Below are 18,831 nucleotides of genomic sequence, written 5' to 3'. Positions count from 1 at the left end.
TGAATGGATTTCTCTAAAGGACTCCACTACTCCTTTGATTCTCAAGAAGCTGGTTGCTCATGCAACTATCTACAACATTTGGGCAGAGCGGAATAAACGCCTACACCAGGGAATCTCCTCAACTCCTCCAACGATCTACAAGCTCATAGACCGCAACATCAGAGACACGATCTTGGGGAAGAAAAAAATCAAGAAGAGCTTCAAAACACTTATGCTATCATGGCTAAGAAATGTCTAGAAAATCTTCTTCTCATATGGGTTTCACTTTGTTTTTATTCTTTTTTGCCAAAGTGCACCCAGTCTGGCTTTAGTTTTTTGTAAAGTTTACAAACTTCTTTCATATTTATATGATATTCACATCCTTGGCAAAAAAAAAAAAAGTAAAATTTCAAAGCTATTTATAATCATCGCTGTCCCAGAATTTTTTTTTCTTTTTATTTACAGCCAGCACACTTATTTATAATACAAGATTAATGATTATATATGCAACACCAGAATAATAATAAAACAACTATACTTTGAGAAAGTTATGATGCGGCATGAAAAAAGTAAACAAAATATTACACAAATGGTCAAACCTTAAGCTATGGGTGTCTTAGTAAAAATCCGTTTCTGGTCCAGTTTCAGAATTTACAATATAATTATATATTGCGAATTGAGTTTTGGATTGTACGTAGTACTGTAATCAGAAATAGTTAATCAGAAGTATTTTCTTACGCATAAATGTTTTTAATTGGTGTATGTGTATAGATGTTTTGTTCGATTAAGATTTATATGAATATCTAAAATGTACAATAGGATTTTTTTCTATCTATTTTAGCTTTTAGATCTATTTGCCAGGTAATTGTTGGTTTTAATTGTACATCTCTAGTATAGCCCGATAATTAAGATTTCAAAATTGTGATTTCATTCTCTAATCATTTAACATATCCATCAAAGCTTTACAATTTCTATTTTAATAAAGTAATATCGATATATCATGAGGACAAGGTAAAAACACTATAGTAAAAATGAAATATTTTTAACTAAAAGAATTTTTAGCATTTTATAATTAATTTAAAAAGAAAAGCAAGCCCAAGTTATAATATTTTTTGCTATCATATAATACTGATATTGTATATACAAACCTATTATTATGTGGTTTACTGGTTTTTATTAAAACCCCTCATTTACTAAAATACTGAAATAAACTGTTAGCTAATGAATAGCATACATGAAAATACTGAAATAACCCGTTAGCTAGTGAATAATATTGTATTAATTAAGATCCTATATTTTTTTTTAATTTATGTAGTCTTTTGTGTTTGAAGTCATTCAAAAACGATTTAAATAGGAAAATATATGATAAATCATGATTAAAATATCACACAATCATTGTTATTTATTAAATGATATATTTTTGTCAGAATTAATTGTGAAATCAAATAAGGGCATAAATTCTATGTAATGTATGTATGTGTGTGTATGGGACGTATCTAATGAAATCTGGACACAATCTGATCCAGCGATGCAATAGTTACTGATCTTTAAAACAAACCAAAAAAGTTGTTTTTTCTTTCTTAAAATATAAAATAAAAATCTTATAAAAAAAAGTCTTATAAAGAAGAGATCACCATTGGACATCTCTTTGATTCCTCAGCTCAAAGCTAACCAAACCAACCCCACAGGTACACACACATACACACATATTGTTGGGTCTCTCTCTCTCTCTCTCTCTCTACCAATCTTGTCTCTCTCTAGGTATTGATTATCAGTTGCTTCGGTGTATAAATCAAGAAATGGGTAGTAGTTTCTTTGGGAGACCAAAAATGGGTGGATCTTCGTCTTCCTCACCAACATCTTCTCCGGCAAAGAGAGGGAAGAACAAGAATGGTTCTGACAAGCCTAAGCAGCCACAGAGAGGTCTCGGGGTGGCGCAGTTAGAGAAGATTAGATTACACAGCGAATTAAACTGCAACAGTTTCAATACTTATCCTTCTTATCATCCCTCAACTAATAATGATCAGGTAAAAACTCCACACATATATAGATTCATTAATCTAACGTTAAAAAAATATCAAAATTAACTTTGGTATTGAGTCTATTAACCATGATAGTTAATTAATCCAAGAACGTATTTGCTTTATCTGTTGTGTGTTTTAAAGATTTTGAAGCACAGGTTTAGAAAGAAACCATATTTGCATTTATAGCATAACATCATATGATCATTTATCGCAAAAAGCTTATATATTTTAATTTTCAGTTACAAGAAAGTATTTTTTATATTTAAATCGAGATGAATTATATAGTTTTAGATGCATTTTTCATTCGTTTGTTTCATCTTATTGACTACTTCAGGAGGATGTGAGGATTCACGCAGAATATTCATCTATACCATCATCAACTCATTATGGCCTTCATCCAAACATAATGGTAAATATATATATTAGGGGTGGGCACTTCACCCGAAATCCGAAGTGGCACCCGAACCCGATCCGAAAAACCCGAACCGAAATCCGAACCGAAGTAGCAAAATACCCGAACGGGTATTGAATAAGAAGAGATTGGATACCCGAATCCGAACGGATAATACCCGAATCCGAATGGATATCCGAAGATAACCGAACATATGTATAATTAACTTTATATTTCTAGTTTATATCTCTCATTTTATATAAAATATTTATATTGATACTACACATACTTTAAGTTCATATGATATACATACAATTACGGAAAAAATGATTTGTTAATCACTTAAAATGCATGTCAAGTTTTTTATTTCAAAAATTAACAAAAACTTACGTAAAAAAAAAACTAAATTAATGCCTTTTTAGTTTTAAAATGTTATGTCAAAATATATTAACCATTCAATCTATTAAAAATAGAAAATTAGTTAACTAAAAGTTATATTTTTAAATACAACAAACTTGAGAAATGAATTTTTTTTTTTTTCAAAATCTAAATATCCGAACCCGATCCGAAATAACCGAATCCGAACTAAAAATACCCGAACCCGACCCGAAGTACAGAAATACCCGAACGGGTTCTAGACCTCTATACCGAAATACCCGAAAATCCGAAATACCCGATCCGAACCCGAACGGGTACCCGAACGCCCACCCCTAATATATATATATATATAAGCGTTGCATGTATACACACAGTCTATACGGTACTAAGTATAATATCATTAATTGATTTCACAAACTAATGTACACATCACATGGTGTTCCTAAATGCATATCTTTTAGATTATAAGAAATTTCAATCAGATTCTTAATTGAATTCGAAATCATTTTCTTTTCAAACATCTGATCTTATAATACGCAAAATCTTTAATTGTGATTATCATGTTTTAAAAAAATAGTTACAAAAAGAAGAATTATCATGTTTTCTAACTATCAAACAAAAGGAATTTTAACAAGTTTCATACCGAATTCTAATTATTTTTATGAACTGTAGTCATGAACTGAAAACAAATAAATAAAATATATTTAACTAAATTCGAGGTAAATAATAATATATAACAATGTTTTATTAAAGCACTTTTTCATTATTCTATTTGCGATCTTGCAGATGAATGCAAGTAATGATCTATACGAGAGAACACCCATAAGATACAGAGATGCTCAGCCTCACATAGCAACAAGGTGTGTACACATTGTTATAACTAGCTCATAAATACATGTATAATATTTAATTATATGTCATGGTGTTTTTACACACACACACACACACATATATATATATATATAATAGATTTATGTGTTATATAAATAAAGGCTAATGATTTTTACATGTGTACAGTTGGAACCCCAACTACGGCATCTTGGAGAGCCAACATTTTGTTGAACCTAACATAACCAGACACTTTTTACATGAGGTTAGTACGTACTATATATATATATATATATATATATTGTGTCAAGATATTTAATGCAACTTAATTTGATATGATCATCTGCGTTCATCGTCTTAAAATTAGGGCTTAATAATATATGGATCTCTGAATGATTTTCCGTAATGATATAGGACCAGAGAAATAAATTGGGATCGGGTATCCAGATGAACTTCGAAACAAGTGACGCAACTGAGCCAGATTTGGAGTTGAGATTGTCACTTTGAGTAATGTATGAACTCATGTTATTTTCAATGAGGCCATGGATTTGTTATACACTCAAAGCAACTTAGAAAGAAATAATATGTAACTTAGGTCATCATTTGATTTCATTTGATTTTTGGGAATCAGATTTTGATATCATGATGCTATGTTTTCTAAAGAGTATGTTTGTAAATCAACATAAGTTTCAAATACAAATCAAAGCAGTTATAAAGTCATCTCCGTATATTGCTAAGCCATGCAAATGCAGTAGATGGAATTATTAATAAGAAGACAGAAGATCATGAGCTAAAAACTGTATACCTGTTTTTTTCTTGTGTAATTAGCACATACTTCAAATTACGTAAGGGAAGAATATGGTGAGCTTGTCATCAAAAACAAAAGAGGATGGTGAGCATACTTACGTACCGTAATTAAGTAAACAAAATCCTGACAAAAGTATGTTCGGATCAATTTAAATGTTAGTCATACTTTTATATGATTAGATGTTGTAAGAAGAGCCAACAATGGTACAACGTCATAAAAATGGTGTTGACTGCTTTCTTTTCTGATTATGATTAAAATTCATTGTTATGTAATTGGTTGGCTTCTTCGGTTAAGCGTAAAATTATTTGGAATGATAGGGACTGGTGGCACTGAACAATAATGACAAGAAATGAAAATGAAACTAAAAGTTTTGAATAGACAATCATGATCATTTCTGAACAAGACTATCAAAAACGCGATCAACATTCTCTTTTACTCATTATCAAACTTTGTCTCGTACAATATTTGTCTATTTACCATTGATCGAGATTTATTGTGAATATAACATAAACGAATATTCCAATACTAATCAACCCCACCGAAAGTTATTCTTGATTGATCACTAGCTAGATTTGATTATTTTTTATCACAAAAAACTTAAAACACGTTATTGTTATGTCTTAAATATTTAGTCCTTTATGAATGTGAATAATCAGAATGAAGAATTACAATGTTAAAGCTTACAAATTCCAATGTTAAAGCTTACCATGGCCGAAATAATATTGCTTTTGAAAAGAAAAGACACATTATTTTATTTTCCAATCTCTGCTATGTTCAAAAAGAACAAAGATTGTAAGATGGCCAACTCAATGGACCCAGCCCGCTTAGGCCAGTCTGATCAGCTGGAACGATCGCGACAACGTTTAGCCTGTCCAGAAGGGCTATATACGGGTCCGATACTCAAAGGAAGTAAACATAACCAACGACATAAACAACACCATTATCTAACGTGCAATGTTGGCGGTACCAAAACTGATCAAACCTGGTTATTTAAATTAAGTAGTTACAGTACAAAAAGAATCATATTTTACCTAATTCTGATTACGAATAAAAATATACGTGATATGCCTACAAAATTATTTTTGTAAAACTCTGATTAGGAATAAAAATAATTTGGAGACTGGAATAAGAGAAGTGAGAAGCTGATGACAAGGTCATCGACCCCATTAGTATAGTCTTACGCACGTTTATTCCTCGGCTTCTGTCACAACCGCGTGAGCTAACACTGTCCATGTTATTCTATTTTTGTTATCAATTTTAAATTTATCAAAATCCACATAGTGGTCATTAAAAAATTTAAGAAAAAAACTAGTTCAATGTACCCTTTTAGCATAGCCATTTCCTTATATACATGAAAATGTTTTTTAATTGTCATGTTGTTCAATTAATGTATACATACTTCATTCTCTGCACGTCGAAAACTAATATTCTTTTTGAACAAACATCAGAAATTCGAATTTTAGAAGTTATATATAAATAAAGCCTTCCTCACAGCCAAATGGTGATCAAATAGAATACCAATTTATAACGTGTTTCATACAACACTCAAAATTCGTAAGAATGGCCGGTCTCCGAGTGCAAACGCTGATCTTCGTTCTGGTGGCCGCGTTAGCGATTCTAGATCGTACATTCGTGGAAGCAAACTTCGACAAGAATTTTATTGTTACATGGGGTAAACATCATATTGGAACGACCAACGGCAACCTTCGACTTGTCCTCGACAAATCTGCAGGTATATTGTAATATAATATCATCGACGTATATTATGTGAGAGTCTGATATATAAATGCGTGAAAACTAATTTTCTTTTTGTTTATTTTCAAGGATCTGCTATTCGCTCAAAGGTGGCTCACTTGTTCGGAACTGTAGAAATGCTTATCAAACTTGTGCCAGGAAACTCTGCTGGAACCGTTGCAGCTTATTACGTAAATTTTCGCCTTAAAATCGATATTACGAAATTATTCGTGAAAAGTTGGTTAATGTTTTCTTTTTTTAATGAGAGTAATGATAAATACTTTTTTTTTAAATTAGATGTCGTCCACGGGAACTGCACACGACGAGATAGACTTTGAGTTCCTAGGGAATTCCACTGGCGAGCCGTACACGATCCACACCAACATATTTGCTAAAGGGAAAGGAGATCGCGAGCAACAATTCAAACCATGGTTTAACCCGACCAATGGTTTCCACAACTATACCATTCATTGGAACCCATCTGAAGTTGTGTAAGTAAATAGGACTTGGGGTCGTGTCTTAAGTTTTAAAACACTCCAGACAAAGCTAAGAACTTTTCTTTTATCAGTAAAATACTACATAAAAAGCATAATTAAGATTAGGAAAGTATAGAGCAGATACTTTCTTTCTTGATGCATGTAAACATTGAAGTACCCACTTCTTGATAATATTGTCTTATGTTCATACTTTATGATCATGCTTAAAATCCCAAAAGAACTTCTTAGAATCCAAATGATTGCATGTTTTCTTTATAGTCTTACATAGATAACTAAATGTAATTATAGTTCTATACTACATATACATGTCAGACATCATACAGTATACTACTACCAGAAATAAAAACGTTATAGGAGAGATTAATCAACGTATCTATTGTATCATCGTTGTTCATATTTAATTTACATTATGTAAAATCTGTTATATAGGTGGTTCGTGGATGGAACTCCAATCAGAGTTTTTAGGAACTACGAGAAAGAAGGAGTCGCATACCCAAACAAGCAAGGTATGAAAGTGTTTGCGAGTCTATGGAGCGCAGACGACTGGGCGACACAAGGAGGTCGAGTGAAGACAAACTGGACACAAGCACCGTTTGTCGCTGAGGGCCGTAGGTACAAGGCAAGAACTTGCTTGTGGCAAGGACCGGCTAGCATCAAGCAATGCGCAGACCCAACCATCAAGTCTAATTGGTGGACTTCACCGTCGTTTAGCCAGCTAACTCGATCGCAAATAGACAGGATGCAAAAGATACGATCTGGCTTCATGATCTATGATTACTGCAAGGACACTAACAGGTTCAAAGGTGTCATGCCTCCCGAATGCTCCAAGAGACAATTCTAATCAAAGTTTTTTTTTTCTAATATATTTTCCCCTTTTCTGATTTACAATCGTAATATGTTTTCTTTGTGTGGAATTCGTCTTGTGTGTTGATTCATTTATAATTTTCCATTTATATAATAAACAAGGATAAGTTTGTTCTTTTCACTTAAAACTCCAATATAAAGATGAAAACCCCTGATTAGAGTCAAAATCTAAAACAATTTTATCCAATGTTAGAGAATATCCAAGGAAAAAAAAGTATTGTATGTCAAATAGTTTTTTATTAACATATAATATTACATAGAAATCGTATATTTCGAGACCTTTTTATATATAGTTTACAAACAATTATAAATTATACTAAGATATTTGTAACATTTAATAATATTGAATTAAGAATAGTATCTACATCATTTTTATTTTATAAAATGCATATTATTTTGTTAGTTTACCCATTTTATATATTTTCGTGTAAGTTAAAAAATGAACTTAAATACATAAAAATATCTATACTATAAATGTAAGTATTTCCTTGCGCGTTGACCAAAAAGACAAGTCTGGCAATAATGCATCTGTCCACATCATCCAAACACAAATCCACTTGTGTCTCGTCTATTCAAACAAAGTCCTAAACTCTCATCTACTATTGATCTCCCACCAGATTGGGTTGTAATCGGAGCTTCCATGGAACGTATCATCGGCGGCAAGTACAAGCTCGGACGCAAGATCGGCCGCGGTTCCTTCGGAGAGATATTCCTCGGTCTGTGTCATTCTCATCTATACTCTTTTGGTTTCAAAATTGATTCCTATTTGACTTTTCTTGTTTTGCTTTTCTCCGCAGCTACACACGTCGATACTTACGAGATCGTAGCTGTTAAAATCGTAAGTTTAAGCTACTTTGAGATTTTAATTTTGATTTGGATCTCTTCTGTCTGAATTGATGTTGTCGGACTTGGAATTAAATTGTCTTTTAGTTCGATCATCTTGGATTTGTTTTTTTTTTTTGTAGGAGAACAGTAAAACAAAGCATCCTCAACTTCTATATGAAGCTAAGCTATACAGAGTTCTTGAAGGAGAAAGTATGTATGCTCTCTTTTTCTAGGAGTTTTGATTTTTTTTGGGCCCAAGCCCGTAATCCTCCAGGCCCGAAACCACAACATGTAATATTAGTTTCGTCCCTGTGATCACTTGAACTGACTGAAGCTGATTCTTTGTGGTCTGCAGGTGGGATACCGCGCATAAGATGGTTTGGAGTGGACGGAACAGAGAATGCTTTAGTAATGGATTTGCTAGGACCAAGTCTTGAAGATCTGTTCGTGTATTGTGGGAGGAAGTTTTCACCAAAGACAGTTTTGCTGTTGGCTGATCAAATGGTATGGCATGTGTGTTTGGCTGCTTACAATTGATCGTTCTAGTGTGTGATTCAAATTTCTTTTATCCTACTACTGTTACAGCTAACGAGAATAGAGTATGTACACTCCAAAGGATACCTGCATAGAGATATCAAACCTGATAACTTCCTCATGGGCCTAGGGAGGAAAGCGAATCAGGTATGTTTACTGTAGTTTCTCTTCTCTATCTGAAACTTTGATAAGGGAATGATAAGTTTGAGTTAATCAGGTTTATCTTATTGACTTTGGACTTGCTAAAAGATACCGTGATGCTAGCACCAACCGCCACATCCCTTACAAGTATTTTTTTTTCCTTCATTGTTCATTATAGTATTTTTTTTGGCTTATTGTTAATTACTGGTCACATTATACAAGTTATTTGCTCTTTTTTTACAGGGAAAATAAGAATTTAACTGGAACTGCACGGTATGCAAGTTGCAATACACATCTTGGGATTGGTAAGGAATGCTATCCACCTGTTCTCTTTATGACTCTATGCTCATATACTTTGGTTTCACAGAGCAAAGTCGACGGGATGATCTAGAATCTCTTGGATATGTGCTTCTTTATTTCCTAAGAGGCAGGTGTGTTGGACTTTTCTGACTTGAAAGAAACTCTCTAGCGTTGCATTTTTTCGAAGTTTGTGTTTCTAGTTTCATGAACCTCTCTTTTTAGTCTTCCATGGCAGGGTCTTAAAGCTGTTGACAAGAAGCAAAAGTATGAGAAAATCTGTGAGAAGAAGATATCAACTCCTATTGAGGTCTACCTTCTCTCTACTGTGAGTTAAAATTGTTTTCCTCTTTCAACTGCATATTCATACCACAATCCTTTTGCAGGTTCTATGCAAAGATCACCCTGTGGAGTTTGCTTCATATTTTCATTATTGCCACACACTGACATTTGATCAGCGCCCTGATTACGGGTTCTTGAAGCGGCTTTTTCGTGATTTATTCTCACGGGAAGGTACTTATAAAAAGGCATGTCTCTATCATCTTCACCAGAATCAGTTAACTACCTTTCTCAGTTAAAGTGTTTGTATGTTTGCAGGATATGAATTCGACTATATATTTGACTGGACTATAATAAAGTATCAGCAAGCACAGAAAGCTAGAAACCAGTCTCAGGTATACTTGTATGTATGCATATTTTGTCTCATTCATAAAGAAGTTTCCTTAGTGATAAGCTTTACTTGTATACTGCAGGCAATTCCTGGGTCTAGCAATGGTCGTGCAATGCCAATGGACACAAGCAATCATCAAGGTTAGCAGCTCTAGTTAACAATTTTGATTTAGTCACTTGCTGGTTAATAATAATGATTCCAGTATCTCTGTTGTGTTGATGCTAACTCTTTTTCTTGCAGGAGTAACTAATATCTCACATGAAGCTGAGTCCTCTGAGCGTGTTAGATCGGCTAATACCATTGGTCCAACCCGGCAGATGAATAACAATAGGAGTCCAGGTTTTGATCACTCCCTCCACAATAAGGTACATACTCCACCCCTCTTGTGTTAACATCTCTTGGTTGCTTTTATTCAAAGTGCCTTGTCCTTGACCGTTACTTAACTGAAAACTCCTTGTCCATTGCAGATGCAAATGCCATCCACTTCAGCATCTCCTGCGGGTACTTCTAAAAGAAATGACGGAAAGACAGTGTTCCCTCCTGAAACCTCAAGTTCTAGGAATGGGGGTGGGAAGAGAACCGGTGGCTGGGCTTCATCATTCATGTCTCGAGGGAAATGACGCCAAAGCAAAAAGACAAAGTGCAGTTTTTCTTTCTTCTAATCTGCTGAGCAAAGATTATATATAGACTTTGGGAGAAATGAAGGAGTTAGTGACTAAGTGAGAGCTTTAAAACTGTGATTTCTGCAGTGGAATCTCTAGGCGAGGCTGCAGATTCTACATGACCAAAGCCTACTGGTTTCACACAAGGCATGAAAGTCTTATCTTTCCATGAACAGCTTACTGACTTCACCTTTGTATAATATTTTGCAATCCGGACATGTAATTTGATTCTTGTGTTCCATTATCATCAGTGTATTCTGGTTTCATATACATGTTCATAGTTCACTTGACTTGTGGCGTAATTTGCGTTTTGCTACTTGGTCATCATTTTGTTTGTAGAAAATCAAGAGCCAGGCCTTGAGCATAGAGTTGTACATGTCCTAAAAAGGCTTTTGAGTCAAGAGCTTGCTTGTGGCAGAGGACTTCAACATCATTTAGCCAGCTTTCTGATATCAATGATTTTGCCAAGAGTGGAGCAGTTTAATCTGGAAAAGAACAAATGTTAGTGAGCTCATGAAGCCAGTCTACTGGTGTCGGCCTGTGTTTCTGCGGTATCAGACAGCTCGGTTTGTTTGCGCTCTTTAGGAAAACCATCATCACTTGCGTCATCATCCTCATCATCATAATTATCATCATCACTATCATCCAAGAGATAGGTGTAGGTGTGTTATCTGCAGCTTCAACGGAAACAATATCTCTAGGCGTAAGAGAGGACCTATTCACTATCGTCATAAAGTTGAACCACCACATGATATCATGATGCAGTGACTTGCTTTCTACATAACAACAATCTTTGGCCTCATTTACCTATTTCTTATTATATCTATTTTTTTTTGCACATTTCTTATTATATTTATGTTCTTTGAATTGTTTACATATGTAGATGAAACTTTCTCTAATCTGAAAATAATTATTTATTTTGTTGTTGTCAGCTATCCCAGTAAAGGGCAATTAAAACGAGAATTTTTTTTTTGGTAAAATAAAAAAAACGAGAATTTATGTCAATCATAACAAAAGACTACTTCAATATTGTGGACAAATGGGTTTCGTGTAGTTAATGAACTCCACATTTTGTCTTGTATTATAAGTTATAACACATTGCAGAACCACTTGGAACATATATATTTTTCATGATTCTCAAATGTAGAAATGAGATATATTAACGCAAATAAGTTATGTATATCCTATTATCTTATAAGATTTTAGATGAAATATCACATCATACAATATTAAAAAGGTTCCCCCCAAGGTGCTGCACAGCCTGCACTCAAGGCATCCCAGGTCCTATCCTCGTGTCCCTCGTTACAAGGTATAATAATGTTCAAGTAAAAGAAAATGTTTTCCATTAAATTATAGAGACTTTTAGATATAGCATATTTACGTGCATATGTGCATGACGAAAATATACGTCTATTTTAAGTTTAGTGGACAAGATCCGAGGAGTCAGATTCCTACATCAAATCATGATATATAAATATCATATATTATATACTGATTGGTGATATGATATAATAATTTGCAATTAGAAAAAGGTTTTAAAATACTCCAAAGGAAAATGCTAGAAAATGGGATTAGGTTTCATATTATTGGGACTGTTGAGAAAGTGACAAACTAATATGTTGCTTATTAATAACCTAGATTCATTGTTTCTAACATTCTATTTTATTAAAATGAGATATTTATTGATGATTAAATTTGCAAATGTAGTGTTCGTATGAAGCTAAGTTTACATTATTAGCAGTTTAGTTGACCTACTATTATGTGTTTTGTAATCAAACACTTGAGTTAGTAATGTTAGTCCAAACAAGAGAACACAATTTATCAAGAGCCGAAACCAATTTGGTATAACTAATACTTTTTTTTTAAAAATCAAATAGACGTTTAAGCAAATATTACATGTGTGTATTTCTATTGATATGATGCAGTCGTTGACAAAAGAATCAATAATGCAGCCATATTAGTAAATTTAATAAATTTCAAATGAGCGTGGTTGCTTCTGTAACCAGGTAAGCTGACATGTTCTATTTATTGAAAACAATTAATAAAAAAAAGATAATAATACCAGAATAAAACCCAGTAATAATTAATATGTATTGTCAAAACAATCATATATATATCAAATTTATTTACGGAAATCATCTTCTTTGATCTAACTAACATGTGTAAGAATTTTTGTAAAGAACATAGATCAAAACTAAATATTTTGTAAAATGTTTAAAAAAAATTGCAAAGAAACTAAACATCAAAGTGTTGGTGTGTTGTGTTAATTTGATGTCTTTTTTCTCTATTGGCAAACCATTGAGCGGTTTTTCTAGCGATGGGCAGCCACAAACGCCGTCGTCTCTCCTCCGTCTCGTTTCCACCGTTTTCTAACGCAGACGCTGCGTTTGAACCGCTACAATCTCCATGGACCACAACACTCAGTCTAGGAACCGCAGTGATGTCAGAAATCGATCTTCTTCCCGGCTCGATCATAACGTTTCTTGATTTCGAACCAAAGTCTCTGTTTTCCGACAACTTGTTCTCCAACATTCCCTTCTCTTCCTTGATTCCCACGTTACCTCTTTGATCCTCTTCATCACCTCTCTTCACTCTATCCATCGACGAGAATCTCTCACTGGAAATCGAACTAACCATCTCCGAGTTCAAAAACATCAAATCAGACGAGCTCACGTTGCTCCAACGGTTCTTGAACACAACATCAGACACAAGGATCCTATGATTGAACTTATGCATCGCCTTATCTTCTCCGTGTTGATCAAGTAACGGTTTATCTTTATGACCTAATTTCAAAATCTTCCTGAAACTCCCTCCGATGCTGAACCTCGACGACCCACCAAGTTCCTCTCTCTGTCTCCTCTCTTCTTCCTCTTCCTCTCTCTCGATGTAAAGCTCCAAGCTCGAGTCTTCCCTTACCTCAGACTGATTCAAGAACCGGAAGCTGTTTCCATAAACAGAGGACTCATCTTCCACTGAGACTCTCGCTCTGCATAGAGGACACGTTGCGTGCTGCTCAAGCCACTGATCGATGCATCCCACGTGGAAAGCGTGACGACATTTAGGCAACAATCTAAGAATCTCGACGCTTTCGAATTTAGATAGACAGACAGAACACTCAAGCCCTTGTTTCGATCCTTTCAAAGCAGAGAATCTAAACAGAGGAAGTGACTCTATCGCGGTTTTGTCTAAACCGGAGAACCGGTCCGAGGAGTTGGTAGACCGGTTAAAGAATATTCCTTGTCGGAGCCGGCGATCTTGACGTCTTCCGTCGCCGGTGCCTGAACGGAGATCTATGTGGCAGCACTTAGCGTAGACGAGGAGGACGAAAGTGAGTGTGAACATGATGGCGAGAACGCCGGTGACGACGGCTAAACTCGGCTCGAAGTTTGTGACGAGGTCGCCGTTTCGGAACGGAGGAGCAGGAGGCTGAGCAGATGCATAGTAGTAACTGTGGAAGATTGTAAGAAAGAAGATGAAGATTTGATACATCGGAAGAAGAATAGTTTTTACAGAGAACTTTTTTGTTTTTCTTGATTTTCCTGGAAAGTCTTTTTCTTGTGTCTTAAATAGTTTTATTGCAGAGGAGAATTAATTTTTATTTTCCATGTAGACATAAATTAATATAATCACGTCGTCGTCATCTACGTGACAACATTTTGTATGCTATTGCTTTCTCATTGTCTCTTCTACTACTACTATTCTCTCCATTAACTAAAAAACAAATCACCTTTTGGTGGGCTGTTATTCTCTGACCTCATTTTTATCATATTTAGGACGATAGACTAATCGAAACTTGTTTGTACATCTATATATAGATTTACAACTTGCATCACATTTGGTTCTTTGATTGATTTTTGGTGCATGGTTCTAGAAAATAGTTTAACTATACAATTAAACCAATTTTCTTCTCAATTCAGTTCAATGTATTGTTGATTTTGAAAAGAAAAAAAGTTTTGAACTTCAAAAATAAGGATATAACAATCAATTAGTGGGTTTGTTGGTATACAATATTTTCAATGAGAAAATAGACCACTTTCAAAAAAAAAAACAGTTCTATATTTTGATCAGCTATTGTTTTTCAAATTCAGAACCGGATTTGAGGGGAGTCCCACGAAACATTTGAATGGGGGTCCCTGTTTATGGGGCTCCCGCATTTTAAAAAGTTGATATATATATATATATATATACACACATTAATATAGTGTTATATATAAGTATTAATTATATTAAAAAGTATTAATTATATAATATTTTTGCTATATAGAAAAATAAATTTAATTGTATAATTAAAATTTGAACATATATTTTATGTTGCTAAAACTTACAACTTTAATTTCCCATAAAAGAAAATAATTTTTAGACTAAATATTTGTTTTCAAATTATATATTTAAAAACTAATTTTTTTTTCTTCTAATTTTAAATAGGGTCTCAAGTTCGTCAGGACCGGCTCTGTTCAAATTAGTGTAAAATTAATTGAAATATTAGATTTTGATAAGTTGTTTTTGGTTTAGTTGATCTGAAACACGTAGGGCAGTCCTTGCTCATGTTTTTTCAGTTATGGTTTTATAATTTGATATTTTCGTTTATAAAACATCAAAATGGAAAGCTATGGTTGAACAAAGAACTATAGATATACTATATCCAACATTCTTGTTTTAGTTAACTAATAATCAAAGCCAAATACCCTAAAAATATTCTCGACAGTGTTTATTAAAATATTTATATATGAAAGGCCACTAACATATAACCAATAAAAATGTTATATTCTTAGTAATTATAATTTAAAAAATGATAGTTGTTGAGATAGTAAATGGTGATGAGCTCAAAATAAATACTATTAAAATGTTTTTTTTGCTGCACTCGCCGGAAGTGTAAGTCAACAAGGACCAGTTGCACATAATTCCGGTAGGGAAAAGAAAAGTCAAAATTTGCGTTTTTCATGATTGAGTGATTATATAGGCTTCCATGCATTACTATTTTACTCTTACAATTATTGCACAAACCAATTCCCTAATAATAATCTTAGATTTGAAATGAATAAACTAACCTATATGTCGGTTTCACGATTCAAGCATCTGCATAATGATATATTGATATGAAATTTGATGTTTAATATAACTAAATCACTTTGCTAACTAAAATTTAATTTGTTTTTGTAGTTTTTAAGCTGTCTTAAAGAATCTTTTGTCATAAGATAAGAGCTTACATATCAATCATTAGGCCCATTTGCTTAATTAGTGGGCTCTAAGATCATGTGCTATTGTGTGTTAATCTAAATCAACAGACTAACAAAAGTAAATTCTCAGAATACAGTATTTATTTGAACCCAAAAACAAAGAGAAGAATCTTACAAAACTAAATGGTAATACACAAAAGTGATGAAAGCTGAAACGAGGAACAAAAGAAACAGAGAGATTACAGTAACATAGTGGAAAGCTCCAATAAAACTTTGGCCTTAGAGTATATCTTCCGAAAAGAAACCCCTCTTCTTCCATTTGTTTACAAAGATATAAGACACTTCTGACTTCTCCGGCGACTTTCAGGTATGAGCCGAGGCAGCAGTCATTCCTATAAATGACTCCGGGCTAGCATACTCCTCGCTTGCATGCCTGACAAACTCCTCCGGCGACATGTGTGAGCCATGGCAAGCACATACGATTTTGATCTGGTTTGCATTGTACCGGTACGTAACACCCGAGATTGTTCGACCGTGCGGGCCTGAACCAGTGGTAGAGACCCAGGGCAGGTTAGGACGTGCACCAGATCCTCCAAACTTCACATCCGCTGCCATTCCAGGTTTTATGGCGGAGAAGTCGAAAGAGAAAGCATTACTAATGTTGTTGTTGTCTGCTGCCAGTCGTTCTGATGCATCCTCTGATGAGTCTTCTTCTGCAACAGGCTGTTTTCCCTCGCCTTTAGCAGTAGCTTCTTGAGAGACAAAAAGAAGTTGTTATCTTTGCAAGTAAAGGACTTTATGACATGTTTGCTTACCCGAGTTTGATGGGACTCTTCCGGCGAATGGAGACTGAGAAAGCGAGACAATGCCGCCTGAACCATCCTTATCCAGCATAGGGAGCTGAACCGGTGAGTATCCGAACATAGCTGGGAGATTATTCCCAGCATTAGCAGTAGGTTGCGTTAGACTTGTACCTGCTGCATGTTGTCCAGACTCTTTTGCCGGTAAAGAATAAGGTAAACCAGTGACGACATTCTGTGGATGAGCAGTGAATGGTTTGGTGTTGTAACTCGTGTTACGGACTGTGGTAAACTCTTCAGCGCCATGGCTGTTCTTCCTTTGACCGGCTAAGTTGTCCACAACGTTTGTATCAGCGGTAGGACGAGCCACCTGCTTAGCGAGGTTGGAGGAAGAACCACCACCACCTACTTCAGATTCTGCTACATCTTCGTTTTCAGCTGTTGATCCTTCATCTGTGGCGTTTGAAACATGGGATGCTTTAGTCTTCTTCTCCTGCTTATCAACATGTGAGGAGTCTTTCTCTTTCTTCTTCTTCTCATCGTTCATCCCCTGGAACCCAAACTTTCTTTTGTTTCCTGCTTCTTGTCGTGTTGTCTCATCCTCCACCCACAAAGGTTTCGTGGAAGCTTCAGCGTCAGCGGTAGGAGCCTTGGAGAGATCATTAAAGAAATTCTGTGGAGGTTTTTGTTGACCAGAATCGCTTCTCTGACTCTGGGAACCAGAACTCGGCTCAGCTGGTCTCTGAGAAGTTGGATGAAGGAAGTTCTTGAAGTCATCAATCACTTTAGCACTTCTATCTCCTCCTTCTACTATGTGCTTCTCCGAGGAGCTCCCAGCGTTACCCTTAGCTAAAGATCCTCCACAAGAGAGACCCAAGCTGAGCTCAAGCCCATTATCATCATCCATTTTTTAAGTAACTCCGAACAGCTTAACAGATGTTTAGAATATCCTCAGCAGCCTTGACTGTCATCTGAGAAGCATACCACAGAAAAGACTCATTATCACACAAAAAAAGGCTAAACTTTCTGATTAGCAGCAGCAACACATGAGCAACTAAAGCCACAGTCTTGTCAAATTGTTACCTTAGGGACGAAACCATTGAAAAGAACAGTGCAAGCAAGTAGAACCGCCCTGTAGTAGAAACAAAGAAAGCAAAAGGAGTTCATTTTCTACAACTTTCCCCTTTTGAAGATCTAAACTAAAAAAGGAAACGAAGCAAAAGGAGAAGCTTTCTATCAGCTAAAAATAGCCTAAGCAACAACGATTCATAACAAACACAATATGCAGCAGATCCGTCAGATAACGAAAGAGCTTCTTCACTCATCTTTAAATCAAAAGAAAATCACTCCAATTTTTCGAGTTCACAATCAGCGAAACATTCGTATTTAGATGAAATCGAAATCGAGGCAGAGAAGTAACCTGAAGCTGGGAAGGAGATGACCCTAGAACGTAGCTCCTTGCAGCGATTGGGGACTCAGGCTATGACTACTTTCGTTTTTTTTTTTCCCATGTGAATCTCGTGTGTTCTTTTATTTCCTAATCTTATTTATTCAATTTGTTTGTTTTTTTTACACACACTCGATACTCACAATGGCATGTTGTCTTTTTTCTTTTCACTGATATTTTATAAAAAGAACCAGGCCCAACAGGCATGGCCGAACAACAAGATAAACAAAGGGGCAAAAGGCCTATACAAAAACAACTTTCGGCACAATGGCATGTTGTCTTATTATAACTAGTTTCTGTGTCCGCACTACGTGCGGATTGGATTTTATAAATTTTATTCAATCATATTTTACATTATTTTTAATAGTTCTACATAATTTAAAACTAATAAACTGGGAAATGTCTAAAGAGTAAAATAATAGAGCATAAAAGACAGAATGTGTTTTCCTATATATATATTGTTATATCTGGTAGAATGGTTGGTCTTATGTATTTTCTAGTGTTTTCATATTTGATCTAAGTGGTCTAATTTGACTAATGTTGCTTTTCTGAACCTACTAATAACATATATGGTAGGGTTGAAGTAATTGGTTTTAAAACAAAATAAAATTTTTATATTGTTTATAAAATTAGTAACCATAAAACGTATATGAATTTTATTTTATTTTCAATTTTATATATGTTTGGCTTATGTTATCAATATGATTTTACTTTGCGATTTTGGATTCTATAATGGTCTAAAATTTGCAACTTTGTCATCGTATTATGAGAGATG

General features: G+C 34.6%; 5 protein-coding genes across 10 annotated transcripts; 3 read left to right on the top strand and 2 right to left on the bottom strand.

Moving 5' to 3' along the window:
• The first annotated feature begins 1,365 nt into the window (after positions 1-1,365).
• Positions 1,366-4,321, top strand: BNAC01G09610D (protein SPEAR3). 2 transcript variants are annotated; one of them, XM_013814362.3, is made up of 6 exons: positions 1,366-1,667; positions 1,777-2,006; positions 2,338-2,412; positions 3,559-3,632; positions 3,790-3,865; positions 4,015-4,321. In XM_013814362.3, the coding sequence occupies exons 2-6, from the start codon at positions 1,779-1,781 to the stop codon at positions 4,105-4,107; spliced, it is 546 nt and encodes a 181-aa protein (XP_013669816.2). In that variant the 5' UTR covers positions 1,366-1,667; positions 1,777-1,778; the 3' UTR covers positions 4,108-4,321. The 2 variants fall into 2 exon arrangements, with proteins under 2 accessions (XP_013669816.2, XP_048637696.1); XM_048781739.1 differs by having other exon boundaries at positions 1,600-1,667; positions 1,741-2,006.
• Positions 4,322-5,889: 1,568 nt separating this feature from the next.
• LOC125610058 (probable xyloglucan endotransglucosylase/hydrolase protein 26) lies at positions 5,890-7,624 on the top strand. The gene is made up of 4 exons (XM_048781736.1): positions 5,890-6,140; positions 6,233-6,333; positions 6,440-6,633; positions 7,069-7,624. The coding sequence occupies exons 1-4, from the start codon at positions 5,969-5,971 to the stop codon at positions 7,478-7,480; spliced, it is 879 nt and encodes a 292-aa protein (XP_048637693.1). The 5' UTR covers positions 5,890-5,968; the 3' UTR covers positions 7,481-7,624.
• A 361-nt stretch (positions 7,625-7,985) lies between these two features.
• On the top strand, positions 7,986-10,922 carry LOC106375561 (casein kinase 1-like protein 3). Of its 4 annotated transcripts, none has more exons than XM_048781726.1 (14): positions 7,986-8,219; positions 8,301-8,341; positions 8,469-8,538; positions 8,684-8,832; positions 8,914-9,009; positions 9,080-9,150; positions 9,247-9,308; positions 9,371-9,434; positions 9,526-9,610; positions 9,687-9,813; positions 9,898-10,110; positions 10,211-10,335; positions 10,438-10,610; positions 10,720-10,922. In XM_048781726.1, exons 1-13 carry the CDS (start codon positions 8,144-8,146, stop codon positions 10,588-10,590), a joined length of 1,332 nt encoding a protein of 443 aa, XP_048637683.1. In that variant the 5' UTR covers positions 7,986-8,143; the 3' UTR covers positions 10,591-10,610; positions 10,720-10,922. The 4 variants fall into 4 exon arrangements, with proteins under 4 accessions (XP_048637683.1, XP_048637680.1, XP_048637687.1 ...); XM_048781730.1 differs by having other exon boundaries at positions 7,988-8,219; positions 9,898-9,974; positions 10,053-10,110; positions 10,438-10,922; XM_048781723.1 differs by having other exon boundaries at positions 10,438-10,922.
• A 1,801-nt stretch (positions 10,923-12,723) lies between these two features.
• Positions 12,724-14,278, bottom strand: LOC106374300 (E3 ubiquitin-protein ligase ATL42). The gene has a single exon (XM_013814360.3). It carries the CDS (start codon positions 14,119-14,121, stop codon positions 12,868-12,870), a length of 1,254 nt encoding a protein of 417 aa, XP_013669814.2. The 5' UTR covers positions 14,122-14,278; the 3' UTR covers positions 12,724-12,867.
• Positions 14,279-15,932: 1,654 nt separating this feature from the next.
• On the bottom strand, positions 15,933-18,210 carry LOC125610044 (AFP homolog 2-like). Of its 2 annotated transcripts, none has more exons than XM_048781701.1 (4): positions 18,030-18,210; positions 17,693-17,741; positions 16,625-17,580; positions 15,933-16,561 (listed from the first exon to the last, which is right to left on the bottom strand). In XM_048781701.1, exons 3-4 carry the CDS (start codon positions 17,514-17,516, stop codon positions 16,173-16,175), a joined length of 1,281 nt encoding a protein of 426 aa, XP_048637658.1. In that variant the 5' UTR covers positions 17,517-17,580; positions 17,693-17,741; positions 18,030-18,210; the 3' UTR covers positions 15,933-16,172. The 2 variants fall into 2 exon arrangements, with proteins under 2 accessions (XP_048637658.1, XP_048637660.1); XM_048781703.1 differs by having other exon boundaries at positions 15,933-16,558.
• Between the last annotated feature and the right edge of the window lie 621 nt (positions 18,211-18,831).

This window comes from Brassica napus, chromosome A1 (assembly GCF_020379485.1).
Source record: "Brassica napus cultivar Da-Ae chromosome A1, Da-Ae, whole genome shotgun sequence".
NCBI classification, from domain to species: Eukaryota; Viridiplantae; Streptophyta; class Magnoliopsida; order Brassicales; family Brassicaceae; genus Brassica; species Brassica napus.
The sequence above is the reverse complement of the archived record's forward strand: the minus strand, read 5'-3'. Positions and strand labels throughout refer to the sequence as shown.